Below are 27,984 nucleotides of genomic sequence, written 5' to 3'. Positions count from 1 at the left end.
CGCCGCGCGAGCGCGCGGGGAGGGGGGGGGAAAAATCCTGGTCCTCGGCGGCTCCGCGACTCGGCCGTGCCGCCTCGACAGCGAACATGTCCCGGCCTGTCAGGTCAGTGTGGCGTCCCGGGGCCCCGGGGCGGGCGGGCTGGGCCGGCCTGGGGCGAGGGCGAGGGCGAAGGCGCTGGGCCGCCGGGGAGGCGGGGGAGGGGGGAGAGGCCTGGAGCCGTGCGCCTGGCGGCCACGCGCGGCCTTCTCGCGACGGGGCCCCACGCGCGCGCGCCCGCCCGCCCTGCGCGTGGGGGAAGCTCGGCGGGGGCGCGCGCGGGGGGTGGCGGGCGGGGGCGCGCCGCCTCCACCCCTCTGGGCCCGGGTCGGCTTCGCGGCCGTCCCGACCTCCGCCCCGGCCCTGCAGGCGCAGCGCGCAAATCGGCGCCCCCGCAGGCCGCACCCCTGGGCCCGGCCCGAGCCTGCCGCCGAGCCAGGGGCCGCCACGCGCGACCCCGTCCCCTCCCGAGGCTTGCGGGCAGCCCAGCGGCTTCGCCTGCGCCTGGCCGCCCGGCCCCGCCTCCGTCCTCCGGGGTCGCGGCAGGCCCCGCCTCCTGGCCCGGCCTGGGCGGGACCGGCGCTTGCTCTTTCCCCCGGGGGCAGGAGTGAGTTTTGACCCTGAGCCCCGGAACCTAAGGGCCGCTGCTTCTCCCCACCCAGGAGCTCTGGAGGAGTTAACCCCAAGTTTTCTCTTTCCTGCGCCTGCAAATGCCCTTCCTCCGGGGACGTGCGCGTTCACCGCGCCACCCAAATCCCGTGTGGTTCTCGTTGCCCCTTCACCCGCGTACACGTTCCGGATCCTTCTGTAGCCGACCCTCTCTTCTCCCGAGTGACGTTAATCGTAAAGGGACTACGCTCCGCTAGCGATCAGACTTTTATTCACATGGTTCCAAGAAGTTTTCAGTTTCCCCTCGCTCGGTGGGCGCCCCTTTAATATCTTCCAGGGCTGTTGTATGGAATGTGCCTTGGGTGGAGGGAGTGTGGTTTAGTCCAGTCTGTTGAGGCCTGAGATGGCGGGATGGGGGGGGCGGACCGAATTCAATACCTGTTACTCATAAAGGAATGGCTCCTTTGCCTAGTGTCTTCTAAATAGGTAAAGATGTAGTCCTTGAGTCTCTTTACAGTTGTCATTCCAAGTTTCGATATCAGAAATATCTTAATACCAAAGAGGTTTGGATCTGGCAACGGTTTGGTTTTGTGCCCCACCGTTGTGTCTCCTGACAAGATCTCCTATTGGTGGTAGTTTGGGACTGCATACTTCCTCCCACGCGCGGGGTGGGAATGCCGAGAAGCAGTTACCTACCTGCTTGCTTTTTCCAATTTGTTTGAACCCGCACCTCCAAATTACCATCTCTTCTGTGAGCGTTGCTGCCGTTTGGGGAAGTAGTCGGTATCTTTTAGGTTATAGTGATTACTTTGGGGACAAAACTGAGTACCATCTACTCAAGATATTTTAAGATTAGAACACAGACAGTATTAAGCTTTTCTTGTCACTTGGAAGTAATTACTATAGTAGTTTACTCCATTTTAATTTAAGCACGCTGTGTTTTGGATGCTTTTATTTTAGTGAGTTGACATATCTGTCTGAATTTATATCTGCAGGACAATTACTTTAGGCCTTAGATTCAAGTTAATTGTATAACATATATAGTCCAGATGTTAGGAAGAGGTAAACTCGGGGGCGGGGGTGCTTACCGGCAGCTTAACTGGAACCTGGATGCAAGTGAGGTCCCTTGTATCGTACATTAGTTGGGACTAGAACACGGGTTGCTTTATTTTTTCCCTTTGTTAAACAGATGTATTTGTTTATTTGTTGGGGTGGGGGCTCTCTGTATAGCCTTGGCAAGCATAGAACTCTACCAAGACCAGGCTGGCTTCAAACTCACATCTGAGACACCACTCCCAACTTAACTTTGTAACCAACCACCTGTCCTGCTAGTCTGGGTGGCTGTTGAAAGTTAAATTAAGTAAAGATACCTGGAATGAAACTTCTCTTTCCCGTTCACATTGTGCTTGCAGATAGGGTGGGGGCATGAGCTTGTTTTAATGCTAAACAACTCCAGATGACAGTGGAACTCATCAAAAGTGACCCCTTATTCCACAAAACAATAGTATTTTCTGAAATGACTTTTTTTTACTCAAAGGGAAGAAAAAAATTTAAAGCACATAGCATGCCCCCCCCTTTTTTTTTTTTTAACTTTCAGAGTGCTTTTATGACTCTTAAACCTTGAAAAGACAGAAGGAAGATCTTGCTTATAAGAGATGAGAACTGGCCCAGCATGGTGACACACACCTTTAATTTTAGCACTTGAGGCAGAAAGCAAGTGCCTGAGTTCTAGGCTAGTCAGGGCTATATAATAAGATCCAAAAAAAGAAGAAGAAGAAGAAGAAAAGGAGTATGGAGAGATGGCTCAAGGTTTCATAGCACTGGCTGCTCTTCCAGAGGGCTCTGGTTCATTTCCCAGCACCCACATGGCAGCTCACAACTGTCTGTAACTCCTGTTCCAGGGTACCTGACACCCTCACACAGACATACATGCAGACAAAAACACTAATGCACATAAAAAATAAATAAATCTTAAAAAGAAGAAAAGATGAGAAGGCTCAGAGTTACTGGTTCACCCAGGTTTCTTGATCTAGTATAGTAAGTATACGTCCTGTCTACTGAATGAACTCACTCAGATCAGCACTTAGGACTCCTTTGTAACCTAGCTGATTTATCACTTTTTATTCCCTTTTAAAAACTCGATTTTAATTTTTTAAAAAAAATTACATTTACTTGAGTATATGTGTGTGGATATACATACCACCTGTCTGGTTGAGTTCAGAGGACAACTTATGGAAGTCAGTTCCATTCTTGTGGGTTCTGGGGACTGAACCTAGTCTTGGCACAAGTGCCTTTAGCCTCTGAGCTGTCTCATTGGCCTTGGTGTTTTTTGTTTTGTTTAAATTTCTCCCTCTGAGATATGTGTATGTACACATACACGTGTGCAAAGAGGCCAAAAGCAGACATCTTGTGTTTTCCATCCCTCTGAGGTAGGGTCTCTACCTAGATCTCATGCTCACATTTTCTAGATTGGTTAGACAGAGCACTGGGACCCTCAGGCTCCACGTCTCTTGGAGCTGGAGTTGCAGGCATGCTCTGGGACATCTGGCTTATGTGAGCGCTAGCATCCAAACTCTTGTCCCCATAATTGTGCAGCAAACACTCCTACCCACTGAGGCAGACCACTCTTAGAGTGTTTTGTTGTTGTTCGTTTTGGGGTATTTTGTTTTTTGAATTGGTGTCCTACGTAGTAACTTCAGGCTGGCCTCAGACTTGTGTAGCTGAAGATGACCTTAAATCCTGCCCTTAACCTCCCGAATGCTGGCACGTTTGGTTTTGGGTTTTGTTGTCAAGTTCTCTATTCCCTGCTCTCCCATACACTACACACACACACACACACACACACACACACACTTCTTTGCCATTACTTAAATGAAAAAGTATAGACTCTTATAAATTGATAGGATGTTACTTTTGGTTGTAGTTGTGGTTAAAATTAAGTTTTTCAGGATTGTTGTCTTCAAGGGAAATTGAAATAATGTCTGAATTCTAAAATTTAATATTCTTTCTTAGCAAAAAAGTAGTTTAAAGAAGACCCTAGTTAAAGGGGAAATTTGAAAATTGGAGAGATTTTGGAATTTAACAAACAAGTACAAGGACATACTTAAATTTAGTATCCCGTTAAATGTGCTTATAGATGAACCTGTTTCCTTTTTTTTTGTTGTTCTTTACTTCCAGATTTATGTGCCATCTCTCCAATCTAAGAGACAAAATTTTTAAAATATGAATTACAAGAGAAAATTTACTGTCTGGTTTTCTACTGCTGAGTTATACCTTTACACCCAAATGTCTGCTCTTAAAATGTTCATTTTACTGTTTCTGACAGTCTCGTGTATAGCCGGCTGGTTTATAACTTAATATGTAGTCAAGGCTGGCCTTGGGTTTCTGTTTCTTCTACTTTCTGGGATTACAAACCTATGCCAGGTCTAATTTATTTGTATTGTGCTGAGGTTTGAACCCGGGGCTTCATGCATGCTGGGCAAGCATTCTACCAAGTGAGCTATCCCCAGCTCTGATCTTACTTTTAGATGGACAATTTTATGCACTAAAAAGTTCACTGATTTAAGTAAACTCTTTGCTGTTTTGTTTTTTTAAATGAGGCAGACAGTAGCTTACTGGTAGAGTGCTTGGCTAGTGTGCACGAAGCCCTAAATTCTACCCCAGCATCACAGGAGGGAAACATAAAAGGTTTATTAGAGCAAAAGAATTCTGTGAAAATGCTGAGTTTTTATTTTAACAAGGGTTTTCAGTTTCACATCAGGATCTTGGAAGATGGAGAAACCCAAACAGAATGAATTCTCAGACGGATGGGCAAGAGTTGTAATCTTTCTGTTCTTGGCCTATCATCATGTTCTTGTCTTTTTTTTTTTTTTTTTTAAGGGGAGGGGGAGCTATTTTATTCTTGGTGACATAGGTGAGGACTGATGTAAGGTTGATGACATTTGCAAGGATAGGAAGTTGGGAGAAATATGTTGAAATGGTGTGAGGGACATCTGAGATCTTGGATTGTGTTAGCAACATAAAGCAGAATTAGTAGAGGAAGGGTGTAGCCCCTATTTATTCCCCTCTCTATCTTTTATGAACTACGTTGTTAGATTTACTGTGGGCATTACTGGACAGATTTTACTTTATCTATTGTGTTTGGAGGAAATCAACTAGAGTATCAAGAAGGTACTTGAAATACGTGATGAGTTGTTAAAACCATAGTGTTTAGGGGCTGGGCATGGTGGCACATCCTTTTAATTCTAGCACTGGGGAGGCAGGCAGACAGATATGGGAATTTGTGTTCAGCCTTGTCTACATAGTGAGTTACAACAGAGGGGCTATGTAGAGACTGTCTCAGGAAGACAAATGCAGCCAACCGAACAAAAACATAGTATTTACTATGAAAGAGACAAGTGAGGTTAACATGAATGTCAAGGGCTGCTCTGAGATGAAGGGATAGGGTTAGACAGAGTAATTGTGGCAGGTGAGACTACGTGACCTAGTCAGTAGATGGTAGAGACAGGTTTGGACTCCCTAGGAAGAACCATTTAATGAATGGAATTTTACCTTGGATCATGAGTGGTTCTTAGTTCTCTTTTGGGATTTTGTTGACAAGATTCAAGGTTGGATAAGATTGTTTAGAATTCAGTATCGATAACAGAATCTGCTGAGTATCCATCTCTGTGTCTCCCTAACCACTACTACCAAAGTCTGGTAGGTCTTTATTTTTACTTATTTATTTTTGAGACTGGGTCTCTTGTAGCCCTAGCTGTCCTGGAACCTGCTATGTAGACCAGACTAGCCTCAGAACTCAGGCCTGCCTCTCTGCCCCCTACATGCTGGGATTAAAGGCATGGGCAGCCACACCTGGCTAACAATGTTTAAACTTTAAGAAGCTTGCTGTCGGAAATGAAAAATATATTGAGCCAGGTTTGATGGTGTGCTCCATATTTCCTCTACATTGGAGGCTTAAAGTAGAAAGATCACCAGTTTTAGACCAAAATAGAAGAGGAAGGGTTGAAGAGATGTCTCAGAAATTAAGAGAGCTTGCTGTTCTCCCAGAGGACCCTGCTCCCCACAACCATCAGAAACTTTAGCACTAGGGGAGTAGACTCCCAGACCTCCTGGGCTCTTGCTTGAGTACCTGCATACATGTGACATTTACTCCACAAACAAAAATACCACTTTTGTGGCCATAGGTCATCAACAGTTTTTCTTCTAAAGGTAAAAGCAAAAATCTAGAAGTATCTTTGCAGTCTGCTCCCCCCCAACCCCCAATGGCTCTTGAACTACTTTGATAGAATTCCAGTTGAAATATGTGTAGATTATAATCAGCTTTGTACAAGACTATAAATGCCTGAAAGATTGTAAGCTTAGATGTGTTAGAATACAGTTTTCTCTGTTATTTTCTATTTGCTGTTTTTCTGTTAAAATGCTGTTTATGCACCAATAAATGACTCCAAGGCCCAGTAACAGGTTTGTGGCCTATAAGTTGAAAAGCACTGCTCTGCAGGATCTCATTCATCTGATAAATGAGATGTTGACCACCAGCATGTATATATGTGTGCTATTTGAGTGTCTTGTGCCAAAAGAGAGTGTTGGACCCTCTAGAACTGGAGTTACAAGTGGTTGTGAGCCACGTGACTTGGGTGCTGGGATCTGAACTCAACCAGTGCTATTGATTGCTGAGCCACCTCTCCAGCCCCAAGAAAAGTCAGTTTTTTATAATAATTAACTTTAGGATGGAAGTAGCAGTGCAGTAAAACATTGGTTGAACTGTAGGTTGTTTTAAAGTCTCTTACTTAGACTTAATTTTAAAAAGGCTATGTTCTCCGTGGTGTAAAGTTTAAGGTCTTGATAATTAGATAGGATTTGTAATCGACTGTGTTGTTAATTCAGCTTTCCTTACGAAGATTTCAGACAGATGTGCAGACTTGTTAAAACATTAAATTCTAGCCTTGGTATTGTGGCACACAATTTTAATTCCAGCCCTCAGGTGGTTCTCTATGAGTTCAAGGCCAGCCTGGTCTATGTGGTGAGTTCCAGGCTAGTCAGAGCTACATAGTGAGACCCTGTCTGTGAAAACAAAACAGAGCTAAGTTCTGTGGCCTCAGTTCCATTTTTCTTGTAAAATTAAGGGAGTTTAGTGAAATAATTTCAAAACACGGCAATTTCTAACTCTAAAACAATGTACTCCTTCATTCTTCAGACAGAATACTTTTTTCTTAGAGCAGACAAAAATGATATTCCTGGTATGTGAAACCAACATTCTCATTCTTTAAAAAAAAAATTATTACATGTATTTATTTGTGTGATACGTATGTGGGTGTGCACATGTTATATTGTGCTTGTGGAGGCCAGAGGACAACTAGGAGCCATCTCCTTTTCCATCATGCTGGTCCTAGAGATTGAACTCAGGACATCAGAGTTGGTGACAAGTACTTACCCATTTTACCAGCCCTCAACCTTCTGTCACTATTTGGTAGAAAGAAATTGATAATTATAATTAAAATCCTAGTGTTTTGACGTGGGGGTGTTGAGGCAGCATCTTATGTAGCTCAGGCTGCCCTTCAGCTCACCTGTGTAACTGAAGATATTGGCGTGATTCTCCTGCCTCTTTACCTCCCAAATGCTGGGATTACATATTTGTACTGCCGTGCCCCACTTTTAAAATCCTGTTACCTTTGAACTATTTACCCATGTTCAGGACCCAATAGTTCATTGTAAACAAGCATCCCCCACCCCATTATATCTCGGGTAGGGAGCCACTAATAAGACATTCTACCAATGACTTATACTCTGGCCCAAAGGGTACATTCTTTCCTTTGTATTTAAGGCAAATGTATCTTTATAATTATGTGTGGGTATGTGCATGTGGAGTCCAGAGTAGTAAGGAGGATTCTCTCAAGCTAGAGTTACAAGAGTTGTGAGCCACATGCTGCGAGTGGAACTGGTCAAGAGCCACTTTAGCCCCTGGGCCATGTCTCCAGCCCCACTCTCTAGCTGTTTGTATTCCTCCTGCTTTACAGTTGAAAAATGTGGTCAGTGAGGGGAATCCCTTACTCAAGGACAGAACTAGTTTGTGGCAAAGCCCTGATTGAGTTTTAGTTCAGTCATCTGTGCTATGTTGAAATGGTGTATTTGTTCACGTTTCTGGTAGTTATTGTTCAACTGGAGAGTTAGTTCCATTTGGCGTTTGAATAGTTTGAAACTAGGACTCTGCAGTTTAGTCTACCTCAGACTCTCTTGACCTTAACTGCCTTCACTTCCTGGGGGCTGGGATGACAGGTGTGTGTGTCACCATTTCTGGCTCTGTAGTAGGATTTTGACAAGACTTTTCTGTTGTTTTGGCTAGGAATGAATAGACCGTCTCATGCCCTTGTACTTAAGTAATCCTCCTCTTAAATGTTAGGTTTTGATCATGGTAGATTTTCAGCTTCTAGTTTGACAAGAACGAGTTCATTAAAAAACAAAAACAAAAAAATGTACTTTAGCCCTTATACAATAAGCATCCAAGTACACTTCTCAAGTTCCTTATATAGAATGCTATATGTGACCTGTGTGCCTTCTCCTATATACTTCAAAATCATCTCCAGATTTCATAGTTTTCGTAGAACAAAACAGAAGGCAGAATTCATTGGTTATGTGTGATGGTACACATCTGCAATTGGAGCAGAGGAAGCAGGAGGATCCTGAGTTTGAAGTCAGCTTTTTTTACATAGTGAGATCCTGTCTCAAAATAAAAAGCAAACACCCAAGTTAGGCACCCCCACAACCACCTAACTCCAGCTCCAGAGGATCTGAGGCCTTCTGTCCTCCGTGGGTACCAGAACATATACGGCATGCATGCACATGCATAGATCTCTCTCTCTCTCTCTCTCTCTCTCTCTCTCTCTCTCTCTCTCATACACACACACACCCTTTTTCTAAGCATCTTTTGACTACAGCAAAGTTTTTTCTTCTAAGGCTTAGTCTTATCATGATTTGGGAGTGTTACAACTATATTATATCTTAAAAACTTTTTTTGCCTAGCAGTAATCTTGTTTTATCAAGTATAAGTGATTGTGTATATAACAGTAAAAATAAAATCCCCCCCCAAAGGCTGGCAGGCGTAAAGGCACCCTTTAATCCCAGTATTCAGGAGGCAGGGTAGGCGGATCTCTGAATTCTAGACCAGCCTGATCTACAGAGTGAGTTCCAGGACAGCCAGGGCTACATGGTGAAACCATGTCTCAAAAAACCAAAATAAATTAATTAATTAAAAAAGAATAAAATAACATCCAGGCATGGTGTCAAACACCTTTAATCCTAATACTGGGGAGGCAGAGGCAGGAGAATCTCTTGAGTGTATATAACCAGGTTCCAGAACAGCCAGGGCTGTATAATACAGAAAGAAGGTGGGGTGGGGTGTAAAATAACACTTAAAATTTTCGTCCGTGAATGTCTATGTGTTGTAGGCAGACTTTTCTGCCCCACCAGCCACTCTCCAAAATAACCACACAGAGACTTAATACTAATTATGAATTTTCAGCCAGTAGCTTAGGCTTGTTTTTTAGCTAGCGCTTATAACCTGTTTCTGTTGATCTGTATGCTGCCCTGAGGCTCATTACCTTATGTATGTACTTCCCATGCTGCTTCTCTGCCTCTTGGTGACTCCTCAGACTCTGCCCTTCTTCCCAGTGTCCTCCTAGTTTGGCTCTCCAGCCCAATCTCTTCCTGCCCAGATATAGGCCAGTCAGCTCTTTATTAACCAGTGAGAGCAATACATATTTACATTGTACAAAGATTGTCCCACAGCAATGTATAATAAATGTGTATGGAATGTCTATTTACAGTGAATATGTGTGGTGAACTCTTGCCTCTTCTGTCCTGGGGAGGTGGGAAGTGTAAACCTGGGGAAGAACAGTGTTCAGCTATCACTGAGATAAGTGGTATAAGTTTGAGAGTTGGTTTTGTCTGTTTTATTTTTTGTTGGTTGTTGTTATTGTTTTGAGGCAGGGTCTCACTATTTCACCATGTAGGCAGACCAGGCTGGCTTCAAACTCTTCTTAGATCTGCCTGCCTTTCTCTCCCAAGAACTGGAATTAAAGGCATGCATCATTACACCTGGCCTGAGAACTATTCTGTTTGTAAAACTAAAATGTGTATTCTTGATGTCCTAAAAGTCACACTTTTTTTTTAATTACGAAATTTGTCTCTTTCTGCAGAAATAGGAAGGTCGTTGATTACTCACAGTTTCAGGAATCAGATGATGCAGGTATGTTTGTGATTTTTACAAGTCATGTGTTGTACTGACAGAACTGTGAGCTTATGTGCTTCTTGTCATGGTTTTAAAAGTACCCAGCTAACTGTGTCAAAGAAAACAAAACATGAACTTACCCATTTTCTTTGAGATAAGGTCTATTACATAGCCTAGATTGTCCTTGAACTCAAAATGCTCTTGCCTTAACCTCACAATTGCTGGATTGCAGGTATGTGCTGCTATGCCTGGCATTTAGCTTTTTCTGTAAATCATTGAAAAAAAAAAAAAACACCTGTTTTTTTTTTTTTCTTATCTGGTTTTAGGATCCAAAGGTTAAATGTCCAGTAATTTATGATGCAATGTTTATTTATGTAAAATACCTACTGCTAGTTAAGCACAGTAGTATGAGCCGATAATTCATCTACTAGGGAACCTGAGATGGATGGAGCACATGAGCCCAGGAATTGCAGACCAGCTGTGACATCAGAGCAAGACGCTGATTAAAAAACAAGAAAATTGAGGGCTTAATGGTTAAGAGCATGGCTGCTCTTCCTGAGGACCTAAGTTCAATTCCCAGCCACCGCGTATGGCTCACAACCATCTATAATAGAATCTGATGACCTCTTCTAGCATGTCGGCATACATGTAGAGCACTCATACATAAAATATAAATAAATAAAATTAAAAAATAAAAACAAGAAAATTGTGCTATTGTTGCAGCTATTATCACAGAAAAATCTATGCCTAGAGAAGTTACGCTTTTTTCATAATGAACTAAGATGGGTCTTTTTATTATCTTATTTTACTTTATTAAATTTTTAATATTATTTTATGTTTTTGAGTGTTTGCCTGCATTTATGCCTGTGTACCAAGTGTGTGCAGTGCTCCGGAGGACATGAAAGGGCATCAGATCCTGGAACTGGAGTTACTGCCATTGTGAGCTGCTGTGTGGGTGCTAAGAATTGAACCCTGGTCATTTGGAAGACCAACCAGTGGCTTTAACTGCTGAGTTCCTAATTTTGCTTTATAAAGATAATGTGCCCTTTTTTTTTTTTAACCATGTGGCTTTACTTTTTTATTTATTTATTTTTAATAATTTTTTTTTAAGATTTATTTATTATGTATACAGTATACTGCCTGCATGTGTCCCTGCAGGCCAGAAGAGAGCACCAGATCTCATTACAGATGGTTGTGAGCCACCATGTGGTTGCTGGGAATTGAACTCAGGACCTCTGGAAGAGCAGCCGGTGCTCTTAACCACTGAGCCATCTCTCCAGCCCGATAATGTGCCCTTTGAGAAGGCTTGGAAGATAATTAAATTGTACTGCATGCTGGGAACTGTTATAAATGTTTGTGTTCAATAGGTTGATTTTTAGAGCATACTGTTATGGAAATGTTTGATTTTACAGTTAAGGAAACTGAAGCAGAGTTGATACTTATGTCCCTTAGCTGGCACCTAGCTGTTTTGGCCTTTTTCTTTTTGATTTTTAAAAATGTAGTTAAGGGCCTGCAATATGGCTCAGCAGGCAAAGGCCTTGCTGCCCAGCCCGACAACTTGTATTTGATCTCCAGAATGAACGTGATGGAAGGAGAGAACCGATTCTTGCAAGTTCTCCTCTGTCTTTTACATGTACAACTTGGCAGGCATGCTCACACACACAAATCAATGTTTGGTTGGTTTTTGTTTTGTTTTTAAATGTGGCTAGGGGTCATTTTTGATTTTTCTTTTTTTTTTTTTTTTTTTTTTTTTTTTTGGTTTTTTCGAGACAGGGTTTCTCTGTGTAGCTTTGCGCCTTTCCTGGAGCTCACTTGGTAGCCCAGGCTGGCCTCAAACTCACAGAGATCCGCCTGGCTCTGCCTCCCGAGTGCTGGGATTAAAGGCGTGCGCCACCACGCCCGGCCATTTTTGATTTTTCAAGACAGGGTTTCTCTGTGTATCCTTGACTGTCCTGGAACTCGCTCTGTAGACCATGTTGGCCTCAAACTCACAGAGATCTGCATGCCTCTGCCTCCCATGTGCTGGGATTAAAGGTGTGCACCCTACTACCCGGCATGGTTAAGGGTCATGCTGTAGAATTTTGGGCACTGCTCTTATCACACTCACTTAGGTCTATTTTTTTTCTTCTTCTTTTAGTTATTTTTAAGCAGCAGAATATGGTGCTTATAGTTAAGAGCATATACTACTGTTGCAGAGGACCTGAGTTCAGTTCTTAGCATGCATGAGCTCATACACATAACCACATACACCCTACACATACATAATTAAAATAATATTGCTGATAATGCTTAGGCTATTCTGTTAAGGAATTCATAGTGAATCCAGCAATTTAATAATCAGTGAAGTCCCATACTACTTCTAGTTTCTCTCCATTGTATGTGGGAGTGGTGTTTTAAGGTGAGGTTTTCTTACAGGGCTTTTACAATTGGAGGTATTTTCTTAAAGTTATAAGTATCCAGAGTGCATTATATATTTAATACTTGAATTTAAGAGTAATGTATACCTGGGCGGCGGCGGCGGTGGTGCTGCTGCTGCTGCTGCACGCCTTTAATCCCAGCACTTGGGAAGCAGAGGTAGGTGAATCTCTATGAGTTTGAGTCTAGCCTGGTCTACAGAGTAAGTTCCAGGACAGCCAGGACTGTACACAGAAAAATCCTTTCTCAAAAAACTTTAAAAAAAAAAAAAAAGTAATTTACTAATTTACTTGATCTAAGATTGTAGATTTTAGGTTTTTTCCTAAGACACTTATAATAAAACCCGTATTACTGGAATTTTGAGTAAATATGAAGGTGTTGAAATATAGGAAAATCATAAATTAAATGGGAATGGTATAAAATGATAAGCTGTGGTGTAAATATATAAAATGTATGTATATAAGGACCAGACAATAATGTGTAAAATGGGATTAAAATAGGTGGGACTGGGGAGGAATTTTAAAGTTCTATTTTTAGTTGTATGTGCTTGCCTGTGATATGTATGTATGAGTGTGGACATATGGAGATTAGAAGAAAAATTTCTTCTGGGTATCTAAATCAGGTTTCAGGTTTGCACAGCCAAGTGCTATTAACTGCTGAGCCATCTCGCTGGCCATTTTAAAATTATTTATTTTTGTGGTACTGGAGATAGAGCTCAGCCTCCTGCATATTAGGTAATAAATACTCCTAGTCCGAATTTTCTAGAGTACGTTTTTGCTTGTTTTGCCTTCGTGTACATGCATGCCTGGTGCCTATAGAGGCCAGAAGAGGACATTAGATTCTCTGGAACTAGAGTTGAGAGCCTCCATGTGGGTGCTGGGAATTAAACCCTGGGTATTCTGGAAAAACAGCATGTGCTCTTAACCACTGAGCCATCTCTCCAGCTCCCCCTCCCCCTTTTAATTAAAGAAACCATGAGGGAAATCTGGTCCCATTTATTTAAATAGTATGAGCAGTAATGTGTGATTTCAGCATGTAAATGTCATAATTAACTGAATTTGAAAAATTGCTTGTTTAGATGAAGATTATGGAAGAGATTCAGGCCCTCCTGCTAAGAAAATTCGATCATCTCCTCGAGAAGCTAAAAATAAGAGGCGATCTGGAAAGAATTCACAAGAAGACAGGTAAGAGCCATTATTGTTTTTTTTTTTTTTTTGTTTTTTTTTTTTTTTTTGGTTTTTCGAGACAGGGTTTCTCTGTGTAGCTTTGCGCCTTTCCTGGAGCTCACTTGGTAGCCCAGGCTGGCCTCGAACTCAGAGATCCGCCTGGCTCTGCCTCCCGAGTGCGCCATTATTGTTTTTATCTTCCTAGTTACATTGTCAGAACTCTGAAATGAAGGCAGTTTGTAAGCTGTAACTGGGTGAAGTTTCTATATGTAGTCTGTTTCACCTTCTGTAGGCTGTGCTTGTAGGTCTGCAGGTCCGCCTCATCCCCAGAAGCAACTTGGTCTGAACTTTTGATAGAAGTGATCTCTAAGAATGTTTTTTGCTGTTTCCTCAAACTTAGGAGCATGAGCCAAAAGAATGTTTTAAATTTGTAATTTGTTATCCAAGGTTGGTATTGACACTTCATTGTGGTGATCAATAGCAGAACCATTACTAAAGCTTGTGGAATTCTAAGCTCTGTACCCTGTTGAATTTTACTCTCAAAATGAGTCTGTCTTGTTCAAGAAATCATTTTAGATACTTGCCTCTCCCTAATTTTTTTTTTTTTTTTTTTTTTTTCTTGTTGTAGTGCTAAGAATGGAACCAGGACCTTCCTTACATGTCCTGGACAAACATTCTCCAAACCTCTTCCTTTAGTTTTACAAATATGTTCACATGAATTGCAATTTAACTGTAACATAACTACATTGAGATCATCTACATTGAGAGCAGGATGATAGAATTTTTCTCCTGGTTTTCAAAGTGAACACTTTTCAGAGTGTATAACTTTTAAGACATGATGATGATGATGATGATGATGATGATGATGATGATGATGGAGGAAGAATATTAGTGTCAGACTGTATTGTGCTGCTTAATGTACATTGCTACTTAGTTCTCACAACACATCTTAGGTTGAGGGGTTCAATGAAAGAAGCAGGGGCCGGGTGGTGGTGATAGCGCACACTTTTAATCCCAGCACTGGGGGGCGGGGGGGACAGAAAAAAAGAAAGAAGCAGGGTGTTAATAAGCAAATTGACCAGCAGATTTTGAAACCATACCTGGTGGACCTCAAATTCCACTTTAACCATCAGGCTTATACCACTTCCAGGTGCTCCTATTACATACAGATAAGCAGTTCAAAGAATGAAATAATATTTCTCAATCATTCTAAGACTTATGGTGGCTGGAGAGACGGCTCAGTGATTAAGAACATTGGTTGTTCTAGAGAACCCAGGGTCTATTGCCAATATCCACATAACAGCTCATAACTCTGTAATCCTAGATTCAGGGAATCCAATGCCATCTTCTGGACTTGATGGGCACCAGCACACATTTGGTGCACAGACAGACACATGCAAAGTACCCATATACATGAAATAATAATTTTAAAACAAAATTAAGACTCCTAGAATATTAAAATCACTATAAATATATTCATTTACTGAATAGTTTTTGTTTTGTTTATATACCTAACTTCTAATGTTTTTAGTAGAGAATTTCAGAAATGTGATTTTTGAGAAAATCAATATTATGCCACTGGGAGACAGATCTTCTTAAGTTTAGAGTATATCTCTCTTACATAGTTTTAAATAGCCCAATTTGGGGTTGGGGATTTAGCTCAGTGGTAGAGCACTTGCCTAGCAAGCTCAAGGCCCTGGGTTCGGTCCTCAGCTCCAGGAAAAAAATAAATAGCCCAACTTAGAAACTTTTTTTTTATTATATTCACTTATATTTCTCCTAAATATGAACTATTTATGGTCTGTTACATTGTCTCATCAGTGTCTATATCTGGCCTGAATTTTTTCTTTGTTGTTTGTTTTTTGGTCAGGGGTCAGGCAGAATCTCAATTAGCTCAGGCTAGCCTTTGGGCTGATCTTAAATCTATAAGCCAATGTTTTATTGAGTTTTCTATTAATTTCTACTTAAAAATTGGGTTTTTCTCTGACTTTGCTTATTGAAATAGCCAGAGAAAAGTCATACACTTGATCATAAGTTCGATTTATAAACTTTCCTTTATTGTTTTTTGTTTTTAATTTTGTTTGTCGTGTTCCTGGAAAGAAGGATTAAACTGGGCCTTTGGCCTTTCGGTTTTTGTTTGATTAAGATACTTACTCCCTTTCCTGTTGAGTCTTGGACTCGGTTTATTTTTCCATAAGGAGTAAAATTACACCTATTCACTAAGCATCCCTGTAAGGTAAGGGAATAATGAAGCAGTTTCATTCCTCAGCATCTGTTTGAACTTTTTTGGTTTTTCGAGGCAGCGTTTCTCTATGTAACCAGCTGTGGGTGTCCTGGAACTTGCCCTGCAGATCAGATCAGGCTGGCCTCCAACTCACAGAGATCTGCCTCCTGTGTCCTGGAATTAAAGGTGTGCGCCACCACCGCCTGGACCCTGTTTGAACAATTTATATGTAAGAGGGGTACTTTTCAATTCTGATATTGGAAATCTGATTGCAATTTTTTTTCAAGACAAGAGTCTTTTGTTGTTGTTGGGTTTTTTTGGGGGGTTTTTTTTTGTTTTTGTTTTTGTTTTGAGACAGGGTTTCTCTGTGTAGCCTTGGCTGAGTCTTAACTTTTTTAAAGACAAAGCCTCCTGTATACCAGGCTGTCATTGAATGTACAGAAATGCCTCCCAAGTGCTGAAATTAAAGGCATGTGACACTATACCCAACTTAGGTTCTGTTCTTTAGTTCAGCCTGGCCTAAAGCTAATTGAGATTCTGCCTGACCCCTAACCAAAAAACAAACAACAAAATCCAGGATGGGTCTGCACTATGTCAGTCCTACTGCTGGAATTACAAGTGTAGCCACCCTGCCCATCGATCATTTAGACTTGGATCTAAGACTTACAAGCATTTTTTCTTTTGTCCTTACAGTGAAGACTCAGAAGAAAAAGATGTGAAGACTAAGAAGGATGATTCTCACTCAGCAGGTAAACTATATTTATTGCAGTAGAAATGATTCATATACTCATTTATTAACAAACGGTTTTGTATGTCAAATACTTTCAAATACTGGAGTTACAGGAATGTTTCTGTTTTCACACAGGTAATATGTACAGGTTATTTTCATGCAAAATTGAGATTAAGACCTTTTTATTCTGGTGGCTGGAGAAATGACTCAGCAGTAGAGCACTGGCTGCTCTTCCAGGGAACTGGGGTTCACTGCCCACGTGGCAGTTTAATCTGTCTATAGCTCCAGTTCCAGGAAACTGGACATCCTCATACAGACATACATGTAGACAAAACACCAATGCACATAAAAAAATATTTTGTTTTGTTGTTTGAGACAGGGTCTCACTATATGACCGTGGCTGTCCTGGAACTCATATAGACCAGGCTGGCCTCAAACTCAGAGATCCAACTGCCTCAGTTTCTTCATTGCTGGGATTAAAGATGTGGGCCACCATACCCAGCTGCTATTCAACTTTTATATGAATAAAGAAATTACAGCAAACCAAGTAAATGTCATTTGAAATGATAGCCATAGAAAAAATATTTTGTAAAAAATTTAATTAAAAGAATTCATGCCGGGCGGTGGTGGCGCACGCCTTTAATCCCAGCACTTGGGAGGCAGAGCCAGGCAGATCTCTGTGAGTTCGAGGCCAGCCTGGACTACCAAGTGAGTCCCAGGAAAGGCGCAAAGCTACACAGAGAAACCCTGTCTCAAAAAACCAAAAAAAAAAAAAAGAAAGAATTCATGTGAATCAGGTATGGTGGAATATGCCTTTAATACCAACATTCTGGATGCTGAGACAGGAGAATTGCTGTAAAGTACAAAGCCAGCCAGGAGTTACATAAGGAGATCCTGTCAAAAAATTATAGAAGGACTAGAAATGACTCAGCAGTTAGAATGCTGGCTGCTTTTACAGAACCCGTATCTGGTGGCTTACCACTTTCTGTATTCCTTGTTGCTTCTGGCTATTTTAATTTTGACCAATGTAATGTGCTTTGGCATTCATTTGCTTTGTGAGCCCTAATTTGAATTTCTTACCTTTATTAAGATTTCTAATACTTCAAAATTTGTGACTCTGTGCTTGTATTAAGCACAACTTTTGCCAACTCAATTTTAGTTTAGGGTCTGCCATAGTCAGCTTTATTCTCTAAGTGTTTCTAGATGAGATCTTTGGCACTAAAAATGGTTAAACATTGACCATGGAGTGGGTGAGAGCCTTATAAGGCCCCAACCATAATTTACTGGAAACTGGCCACTGGTAAGTTGCTCATGCTCTAATGGAAAGCCTCACACCCATTCATATATTTCACACATGAACAGCACTAATTGGACTTGCTGGTTTAGTAAAACACACACACACACACACACACACACACACACACACACACACACACACACACCATGAAATTAGTATGGATGTGTGACGGGCTGGGGGAGCCTCGGGGCGCTGTAATAGGCGATAGATGAGATCAAAATGCATGCTGGGCAGTGGTGGCACACCCCTTTAATCCAGTAGGGAGGCAGAGGCAGGTGAACAGATTTGAACAGATTAAGAGTTCCAGGACAGCCAGAGTACACAGAGAAACCCTGTCTCAAAAAAAAAAAAAAAAAAAAAGGAAAGAAAGATCAAAATGCATTTATGTATATGTTTTTATTCTCAAAGAATAAATAAAAGATGCTATGTTTTTGGTTTGGGGGTTGTTTTTGGTTTTTGTTTTTGGCATTTTGAGACAGGGTTTCTTTTTGTAGCTTTGCTCCTAGAACTAGCTCTGAAGACCAGGCTGGACTCAAACTCTGAGATCCACCTGCCTCTGTCTCCTGAGTGCTAGGATTAAAGTTGTGTGCCACCACTGTCTGTCTGACCTCTTTTTTTTTTTTTTTTTTTTTTTTAATGTGTATGAGTTTTTGCTACATGTATGTATAGGTTGCCTTCTGTCCACAGAGAACAGAAGAGGGTGTTGGATCCTCTGGAGCTGGAGTTAAAGATGGTTGTGAGCCATCAAGTAGGTGCTAGGAACTGAATCTGGGTCCTCTTCAAAAGCAACAAGTCCTCTTATTTGAAGAGCCAACTCTCCAGCACCCTGGGGTTTTTTATGTTTGGTTGGGGTTGGGGTTGTTTGTTTGTTTGTTTTCAGAAGAAAAACAGCTTATGGGACTGTTTTGGAAGTATGATAGCTAAACCTTAATAGAGTAGGGAAGCCTAAAAGTTTACAGTTAAAGAGCCTAAGTAGAGACTGCTAAAATAAAGCTTAGTCGAGAGCTGGGAGGCTAGCATCTTGGCCTTCATTTAGCAGACTAAATAACTGTATTAATGAAACACTAATTAGTTCATTGTAGTATATTTTTATAAACTTGTCCTCCTCAGACTTTTATCTAGCTCATCTGAATGTGTTTTTAAAGATTTCCCTTTGCCTGGATCTAAATTAGAAAGGTCATCCAATCTATTGTAAGGAGTTATAATTTAGCATTGTTTTTATGTGTTTTATATCTTGGGATAGAGATAATTGGAAAGGCCTACTTACTGCTTCTATTTTAAAATATTTTTCTTACTTTAACTTCTAAAACCAGTAAATGTAAATTGACATAATTGATAATTTTAGGATTATACAGTTGTAAATTTAAGTGTTCATAGTTTAATTCAGCTTTACAGTTTTTGAAAACTACATTCCTATATCAGACATGATAGATAGAGGCAGGTAGTCGTCTGTAATTTTGAGGCCACCCAGGTCTTTATATATTACAAGTACATTTATTTTTAATTTAAGTTGGTTCTTAACATTAGCACTCTATTTTGCAAGTTTTTTATTGTGTTTTTTTTAATTTAACTTCTTTATTGATTCTTTGAAAATTTCACATCCTGTACCCCAGTTCTGCTCACTCCCAGTCCCCCCTTAATCCCTCCCTCACCCCTGCAGTGCCCCACACCAAGGAAAACAAAACACAGTAAACAAGCAAGCAAACATAAGAACAAAACAAACAAACAACAAACCTTTGCTTCTCCTTCTTTCCCGCCTCTCCAACACCTCTTGATTTGTCCTGATGGCATTGAGGGCCTTGGTGTCTCGCATGGTACACCCTTTTGTCCAGTCAGCTTTACTAGGAAATGTTATTACGATGAGTCACACTAGTCTGGTTAAGGCCTCTGGTTTCTGGTACATAATCACTGGATTCTCACCTGAACTCCTCTGGGATATCCTGTGGCCGCCCCGAGTCTTAGGAGATCCTGAGGGTGTTGTTCCACAGAATCGGTCCCTTCACAGGCTCCAGCAGGTCCTAGATGGGGTAGATGCTAGGGTGGGCCACCCCAAGGCCCAGCTATGGGCCTGGGTGGTAGCTGAGCTGGTCACTCCTGGCCACTTGGGCCACCCACCTCAGGCGAGGGGGCGGAGTCAGCTCCCCTACATCCATGCCCTCGAGGTCGGTTCACCCTGGCTGGGGTTCAGCCATCTCTCTCTTGCTGTAATGTCCAGCACACAACCCCAACACAGCCCGAGGAGGCGGTCCAGACCAGTGGAATCAACGTGGCACTTGTTGGCAACAGGAACCCAGATATGGCCCTTGGCAGCAGCCTTCATGGCCTTCAGCCTACTCACTACTTTCACTATGGTCCCAGGTGGCAAACAGGCCTCCAACATCAGCCTGCTCCTCACCATCTGCATTTTTTGTTTTATGCGTCTTTTCATAACACATGGACCATTCTGTTCCTCTTTATCTCCCATTTCTCCACCACATAATGGCTTATCATAATGAAGCCCACCTGACTGATGCTGCAAGGCGCCAGGGGCCCCATGGATGTCTTCCTGCCAGCCAAGGCCTCCTGCTTGATGGTGGCCTCCACAGACCCTGCTGGATTTTTCTTTTTTTTTTTTTTTTTTTTAAACTGGCCTCTATATAGTGCAGATAGATCTTGTACTCTTCATTCTCTAGGTGGGACTATAGATGTATATACCACCATGCCTGGCTTTAAGGATTTTTGTTTGTTGTTTGGTTTTTTTAAGACAGGGTTTCTCTGTGTAGCTCTGGCTATTCTGGAACTCACTCTGTAGACCAGACTGGCCTCCAACTCACAGAGATCTGCCTTCCTCTGCCTCTCGAGCTACTTTAAGGAGTTTTTAAGGATAGATTTTATTCCTTTTTTAATGAAGTTAAGCTGTTACTCTGTCCTGTCAGCAGACTGTTGTATCACAGTAACTTTTCTATCGCAGATGACAGCGAAGATGAAAAAGATGATCATAAGAATGTTCGCCAGCAACGACAGGCAGCGTCAAAAGCCGCTTCTAAACAGAGAGAGATGCTCTTGGAAGATGTCGGCAGTGAGGAAGAGCCAGAAGAAGACGATGAGGCACCATTCCAGGAGAGTACGTGAAGCTACCAACTGTTCTGTTTGTTTAGACAGGCTGTCCTGTAGCCCATGTTGGCCTCACTTTATTGTATAGCTAAGGATGACCTTGAACTGCTGGTCTGCCTGCACCACCCCTTCTAATTTTTATGGAGAAGTGAGGGTCTGACCCAGGTCTCTGTGCGTGCTAGGCAAGTACTCGATGGAGGGCTTCATCGTGTCAGTGGAGCTTCAGCTGCGGTTCTGTCCTCCTTTGCAGTTGTAGTTATGACCTTGGCGTTTTCTGAGATGCTAAATGTTTCATTCAGTCTCTTGCATTAAGCAGATTCTTAAAATCTGCTTAATGAGTTAAAAGGTAGAACTATGCAGCTTGGTTTGGTGGGACATACCTATAATCCCAGCACTCAGGAGGCAGAGGCAGGCGGGTCTCTGGTTTAGAGTGGTGAGTTCCAGGACAGTCAGAGCTACATCGTGAGATCCTGTCTCTAAAACAAAACAAAAAGATAAAACTATAAGGCTAGAGAGAGACATGGCTTAGCTTTTTTTCCTCCAAAGGATCCAATATCCTCTTCTAGAGCATCCCTCACACTTTTATATTTATATAAGTGAAAAATTAAATTTTTTTAACAAATCAGAATTTGGCAGTAAATCTATCCAATCCTGAACTTTAAAAAGAGTTTCTTCCTACTCCAAGATACTGTGTCCACACTTTACTCATTCTCCGGTGGGCCCGGGGCAGCTCCAGCCCCGTTGGTAGCGGACCTCCCTGTTACAGAGTCCAGTCACTCTCAGCGCTCTCCTGGTCACTTGGAAGGATGTATGCGTTTAAGTTGGACGTTGAAATTCTTCTTTCCTCTCAGAAGACTCTGGCAGTGATGAAGACTTCCTAATGGAGGATGATGACGACAGTGACTACGGTAGTTCAAAGAAGAAAAACAGAAAGATGGTCAAGAAGTCCAGACCCGAGAGAAAAGAAAAGAAAATGCCCAAGCCCAGACTAAAGGCTACAGGTAAGGCCTGTGAAAGTAAAACCACATTTCTTTAAATGTTTTAAGAACTAAGCTTCTCAACACAGATTGTTCATTGTTGCGAATTCGGCATTGGCCTGGGATTTGGTAGAAGTACAAGAAATCCAAAAGGCTTTCACATTTGCCTTTGGTCCCTTCAAGACTACTGGGGGCTGGAGAGATGGCTTGCTGATTAAGATGATGGCTGGTCTTCCAGAGAACCCAAGTTCATGTTCACAGCTAATAGGCACCTGCACACGTGTGCATACCCACACACAGGCGCACACATATTCACATAATTAAAAATAATAAAATCTTGAAAAAAGTAAAAAGAAAGGGCTGGCAAATGGCTCAGTGATAAAGAGCACTGGCTGTTCCTCCAGAGGACCTCAGTTCAATTCCCAGCATCCATATGGTAGCTCACAACTGTCTATAACACCAGTTCCAGAGGATCTGGCACCCTCACATAGACATGCATGCAGACAAAACACCAGTACACATAGAAATAAATATTTAAGAAAATAAAAGAAAAAGAAAAACTGTGGACTTGGATTCCTGAATGTGGGAATGACACAAATCGGGCATAGTGGCCTCACTGTGCTCACGTAGTACTGACTGCTCTGTGGTTGTTCCCAGCAGCTAGGGAGGGCTCTGTTCTGTCAGATGAAACAATACTGACAGTAAAAACAACCACCCTTGACAATAAGGAGTCATTTTTGGGTCTTCAAGCCTTTTTCTTCCAGGTACTTTCCTAGTTGGAGCTAGTTTGTTAAACCAGAAGTCTAGATTTGCTTATAGTTTTATTCTGGCAAATACAATTCATGAGTTTCTTACTGTTTTAAACTTTGACTCATCTCCTCATACCTTGAAGGATGATGGAGCTCCAAAAACTGTTTGGCTCCAGTTTCTGCTGAGAACATTACATTATCCTCATTAGGAGTAATATGCTTTTTCTATGGACTGTGTTTTTTTTTTTTTTTTTTTTTTTTTTTTTTTTTTGTGTGTGTGTGTGTGTGTGTGTGTGTGAGAGAGAGAGAGAGAGAGAGAGAGAGAGAGAGAGAGAGAGAGAGAGAGAGATGGAATTGCTTTTTATACTTACCAACTTTTATTTTTGTCACTGATTTTTTTAAGGCATTTTTTTTTCTCTTTCCATCTCCAAATTGTTACTTCCTGTATTTCAGTGACGCCCAGTCCAGTGAAAGGCAAAGGAAAAGTGGGTCGTCCCACGGCTTCAAAGGCATCAAAGGAAAAAACTCCTTCTCCCAAAGAAGAGGATGAGGAAGCAGAAAGCCCTCCAGAAAAGAAGACCTCTGCAAGCCCTCCACTTGAGAAGTCTGGAGATGAAGGGTCTGAAGATGAAGCCCCATCTGGGGAAGATTAAAAGTGATGTTTGGGGAGAGATTTTATTTAAAAAAACAAACAAAAAAAACAAAAAAAAAGGAAACCTGCATAGGACACGGTTTGGCTGTGGCTTGACTCATGGGCTTTCAGTGCTGTTTCCTTTGTCTGAAATAATGTTTCTATCTCTCTTTCTTTCACTCCCAAAACCATTGTATGTTGAAATGTTTAAGTTGCCATTTTGTCTAATGGTCTTCTTTCTTTGCCAACCCCTCCCTCCCCCTCTCCCAATGAAAGCCATGTCAATTAATCACTGGGTTGACTGCTTGTCTTTGTATTTTTAATGGAAGTTAGGAATCCCACGGCTGTAAAGCAATAAGATTTGAGATGGACGCTATGGAAACTGCTTTTTGCTAAAGAGTAGCAACTTGAACAGTAATCAGAAAAACTAGGAAGGTTTTAGTTGAAAATTATTGTTCTTCCTTTTCCTGTACTTTTGACAGACCAGTTGTCATTTAACATGAGCTTCTATGTCTAAAATGTAAATGTCAAAAAGAATCATGACTCTAAACTTAGGCTGAGGAGGCAGTTGGAGGTGAACATGAATTCTGGGTTGTTAACTCTGAGTACTCACATTATCCTCTGGGTGTGGAGGGAGTAGACTTCCTGGAGCTTGTCTGCAAGTGTGGGCTTTCTTATTTCTTACTTGTTATTCTCAGACTCAGAGCCAGTGGTCCTTCTGTCCCAATAACAGTCTTTTTAAAAAAGGGGCCACCAGAACCCAGAATCATCATTAATTTCATATTTCATTCATGTTTTCATCGATTCATGTTTTTTAAAATATATATATATATATTATATATATATCCTGTTTTTTTGGATAAAATTTTACCACTGATCAAAAAAATTAAAAAGATTCTCTAGAATTTTGATGACAAGATGAGTGTATACTTCACAGTGCATTTCTTTACAGGCTGATGATGTTAAAGTTTTAAGCCAATAAAGTTTGAGTTAATGTGAAGCTCAGATGTAAAGGATTGAGATTTATCCTTTATGAATACAGATAATTGAAATTCTTTTATGTTATAAATGTTTTCAAGGGCCCATGAACCATGCCAGTTTTATTTGGGGATAGAAATAGTTTCCTTTTGATATTTAAATCTTTTCTTCATAGTAACATACTATGATAACACATCTCACAACTTTGTCCTGCTACTTCAAATTCTCGAAGTTCTACCATGGAATATTATTTTCATTTACTGACAGCATGGGAGTATGTTAAATGCTGCTTCCATACTGTGGAATTGTTTTGCTTCTTAGTTTTTCTGAGCCCCTCCTTTTTGTTCATGTTTCTTAAAGCAAGAGCCTGAGCCTCAGCAGGATTAGTGAACCATTTTAGGGTGCCTTTGTGCCATTGATAACAGTCTAGACACCTTAGCAGAGCATCAGGACATAGATCTATAGGTTTGTTCCTCCACATTCAGATCTCATGCACCAATAGAAGCAAAGTTTAGGGGTCCTATTATGCTACTAAATTAAAGATTTAGTGGAATTAATTTCTGTATATTTTTCTGCACTTAAGCTAAATTTGCTCCCTCAGTATTCTGCTTTTGTGTTTTTTAAGTGACATGTTTGTCTCAGACAATGTCATTTCTTATAGGTGTTCATAGGACAAAGGGTTATTTAAGAAATATTTTTACTCAAGTTTTTAAGACACTTTAAAAAACATTCTTAGATCTGCTTTAAAAATAAATAAAATAAATAAAACACCTAGTGGCAGAGTCATTTCAACCCTGCACTGTTAATAAATGAGTATTAATTATGGCCAAAACTAGAAACTTGAACATAAGTGGTTGGATTATTGTATTATGGAATGGAAGTAGAGTTGTGAGCTGTGTAGTGGGGTATTACAGATTATCTGTTTGCTTTCGTGGGCTTGCTCAGGTACTCATCCTTAAGCAAAGAGGAGACTCACCGTTGTTTCCACCAGGCATCTCTCCCTTTTAGCGGTTTACAACTCAGTCTTACATTCCTAGTGACGTTTGGGCTTCTCTTAGGTCATGCTTCATGAGAATTTGTGGGTAGGGCGTCTTTCAACTTTAGCCTCGGTTTTTAAAGTCTCTTTAATATATTAATCTGCACTAACCTCTGATTTTTATCTACCTGTAATTGAGAAATAATACTGTCTTGAAGGTTACTTATGTCTGATTGGGCTTCTTGTTTAGAGGCCCTTTTAAAACTAATTCATTAGCTTGAAAAGTGTATTTTCTAATCATAGGCTGGTTAGATTGATTGGTGTCTCAAGTGAGCACACAGGCTCTGAATGAATGACCTTTGCTTTCACTTCATTGTTTGTAACACTGTCTTCCTTCAAATCATGCATGCAAATAGGAAGACGTTTAATGTGACTCAACTGGAAACAGGTGCTTAGCAGTTAGGTCTAATAACGACAGCAGATAGGTCACAGCTGTAGGCTCATAATGACTGGCGCTGGGCACCTCCATGGCTCACTGTCCGCCTTTTCCCCCCCTGTGTGCCTATAGTGAGGTGGTAATGCATTCACTGTCTTGCTTTGCAGTGCTCAGGAAATGGGGTGTTCATTTGAAGGTGCCTGTCTGTTATCTAGTCTCTGCTAGGTTTACCTCTAACAGATTGCAGCTCTGCTGACTAACACTACATTCAAGTTCTCAAGGCTCTGTTTAAAGCCTTTCTCTCCCCGTCCGGAAATGGAAGCCTCTGTCTCCCCCGGTGGTAACTTACTGCTGCTTTTAACCCTCCACCTCAGATGGATATATTTTAAATACCTCCCACTCAGAATTAACCTTACAAAGAAAAAATTAATAGTAGGATGTTTCTTCTAGAATGGTAAGAGAATCAATCCCCTGCCAAACACCTTTTCTTTAAAAAGTCAAACAACACAGCATTTTGTGTACCCTAGGCTGCCTCATTTAAACTCCTGTTTTTTGTTTTTTTTAAACAACTGTTTTATTTCAGTCTTAAAATATTTCTATTTGGTACTAGTTCAAATAGCGTTTTCTTCCAGATAACAAATCAGTAGTAAAATTTGAGGTTATAATCTAGTAAGATTTTTGATGGATGTAGTCAGCTGAACTTGACTTTTTTTTTTAACACGGTTTTACTGTGTAGCCTGGCTGGGAGTCCTTCCCCCTCCACTCTTAATACTGCTGGGAATAATGCCACCATGACAGGTGACACTTTTTTAAGATAGGTTTTTATTTTTATGACCATGAACGTGCAGGTGGCAGGTGGACTTTCAGCCAGCAGGTTGGAGAGGGGAGTAGTGTAAACAAACTCAGGTTCAGGGGCTGCTGCAAGAGCAGAATTTAGAAGCAACGGAAAGCCTTGTTGGTGTTGTGGAGTGTCTGTTAGAACAGTTCTTTTTACCTGTAGCACCGGAAGCTACGCTGAATACATTGCCACCTGTGAATGGGTAGGAAGAAATCCAAGGTAGGCTCTTCATGGTGTTTAGAGGGAGGTCAAAAACAGGCAGTGAGCACTTCGCCAGAGGGAACTGAACGGCCACTGGCTGCTCCTGAGGGTGGAGTATTGTCATTTTCTCTCCAGAGGAAGCTGCTGAGTTACTTGAAGATGGGGAGTTGATTTTTTTTTTTTTTAGTATTGGGATGTCAAGCTATCAATAGCCATGTTCTTATTTCAACCTCGTTTTCCCTTCGTCTTAGGAAACAAAATACATGATTCTGAATATCAAATCCATTAATTATACTTTGGTTTAAAGCCTAATTCACAGTGGTGCTGATTGTAATAACCACTATTGGGGAGGGGGGTCCCATATGCCTATCTGTTGCCATGCCAATGAGTAACTGAACCGGTGACATCTGTTTGAGCATGCTCTATATGGCTGTAGAGCACCACAGTTGTGCAGACACTTTGTATATCGGGTGAGGGAGGGTTTTCTAGATTTGGGGGGAGGGTAAATTGGGATTTTTTTTTTCCTTCCTTTTTTGATGGGTTGGGGAGTATAGTACTCAGTCATGCCCTAAAAATAACATGTATAAAACCCTGAAGTGTGGTGTGGGTGTGGGTATGTGTGAGTGTGTGTTTGTAAATGTCTGGCAATTAAACCTTTGTCTTCTGGAAGTTAGTGAATTTTTTCCTTTTTCCTCTGGAAGTATTTGTTACAAGATTTGTAAATAAGAGCTCTACATAGTCAGTTTACCATGGACATGTTGCAGCAAACCTTACATGCTTAATTCCTGCAAGGCATGACTTGCCAGGTTACGCAGCAGCCACAATCTCAGTAATTGTTTGCCTTGATTCATCTTTTAGACTTCATTTGCCAGTTCTAAAACCTCCCAGTCTTCCTTGATTTTAGTCCTTAATCTTTCATGTTCTGAGCAGGAGGGGTCAGAGAGCTAGCCTAACTGTATCCTAGACTATGGGCGGAAAGCCAGGCATCCTTTTTTTCATATTTCAGTGTGGCTAGACACATGATCAGACATCAGAGGGTTGGGCATTCTTGCAATACCTTAGCAGTGCTGAAATGTGCAGCATGGTACTAAGGAAGTTAAAGTTTGAATGTAACCACTTTATTTAAAGCTTTTTTCCTTTAATTTAAATGAAACCAAGTTGAAGTGAACATGAATTTGTTAACCATGTTTGTGAATTATAGGTGCAACATGCATTGGTAGAATTGTGTGATGGTCTAATGTGATACTTCATTTTTACATATCCCAGTCTGTATGTATCTACATAAAAAGAAACTCTTGCTTTGCTCTGATTGGAGGATTTCCAGGACTGCTGTCTTCTCCTGAACTTTGTTTTAAATATGTGTATCCTTTGCTTGTATTTTGTATTTAAAAAAAAAAAAAAAAA

General features: G+C 41.2%; 1 protein-coding gene across 3 annotated transcripts; it reads left to right on the top strand.

The window, feature by feature from the left end:
* Position 1: 1 nt before the first annotated feature.
* Nucks1 (nuclear casein kinase and cyclin dependent kinase substrate 1) lies at positions 2–27,984 on the top strand. 3 transcript variants are annotated; one of them, XM_028876521.2, is made up of 7 exons: positions 2–103; positions 9,838–9,887; positions 13,363–13,468; positions 16,368–16,423; positions 20,652–20,804; positions 21,646–21,795; positions 22,974–27,984. In XM_028876521.2, exons 1-7 carry the CDS (start codon positions 87–89, stop codon positions 23,171–23,173), a joined length of 732 nt encoding a protein of 243 aa, XP_028732354.1. In that variant the 5' UTR covers positions 2–86; the 3' UTR covers positions 23,174–27,984. The 3 variants fall into 3 exon arrangements, with proteins under 3 accessions (XP_028732354.1, XP_037067322.1, XP_037067321.1); XM_037211427.1 differs by lacking the exon at positions 2–103 and adding an exon at positions 671–957; XM_037211426.1 differs by lacking the exon at positions 2–103 and adding an exon at positions 709–957 and having other exon boundaries at positions 21,649–21,795.

The sequence above is a fragment of the Peromyscus leucopus genome, chromosome 15 (assembly GCF_004664715.2).
Source record: "Peromyscus leucopus breed LL Stock chromosome 15, UCI_PerLeu_2.1, whole genome shotgun sequence".
Taxonomy (NCBI): Eukaryota; Metazoa; Chordata; class Mammalia; order Rodentia; family Cricetidae; genus Peromyscus; species Peromyscus leucopus.
This window is presented reverse-complemented; position numbering and strand designations above follow the sequence as displayed.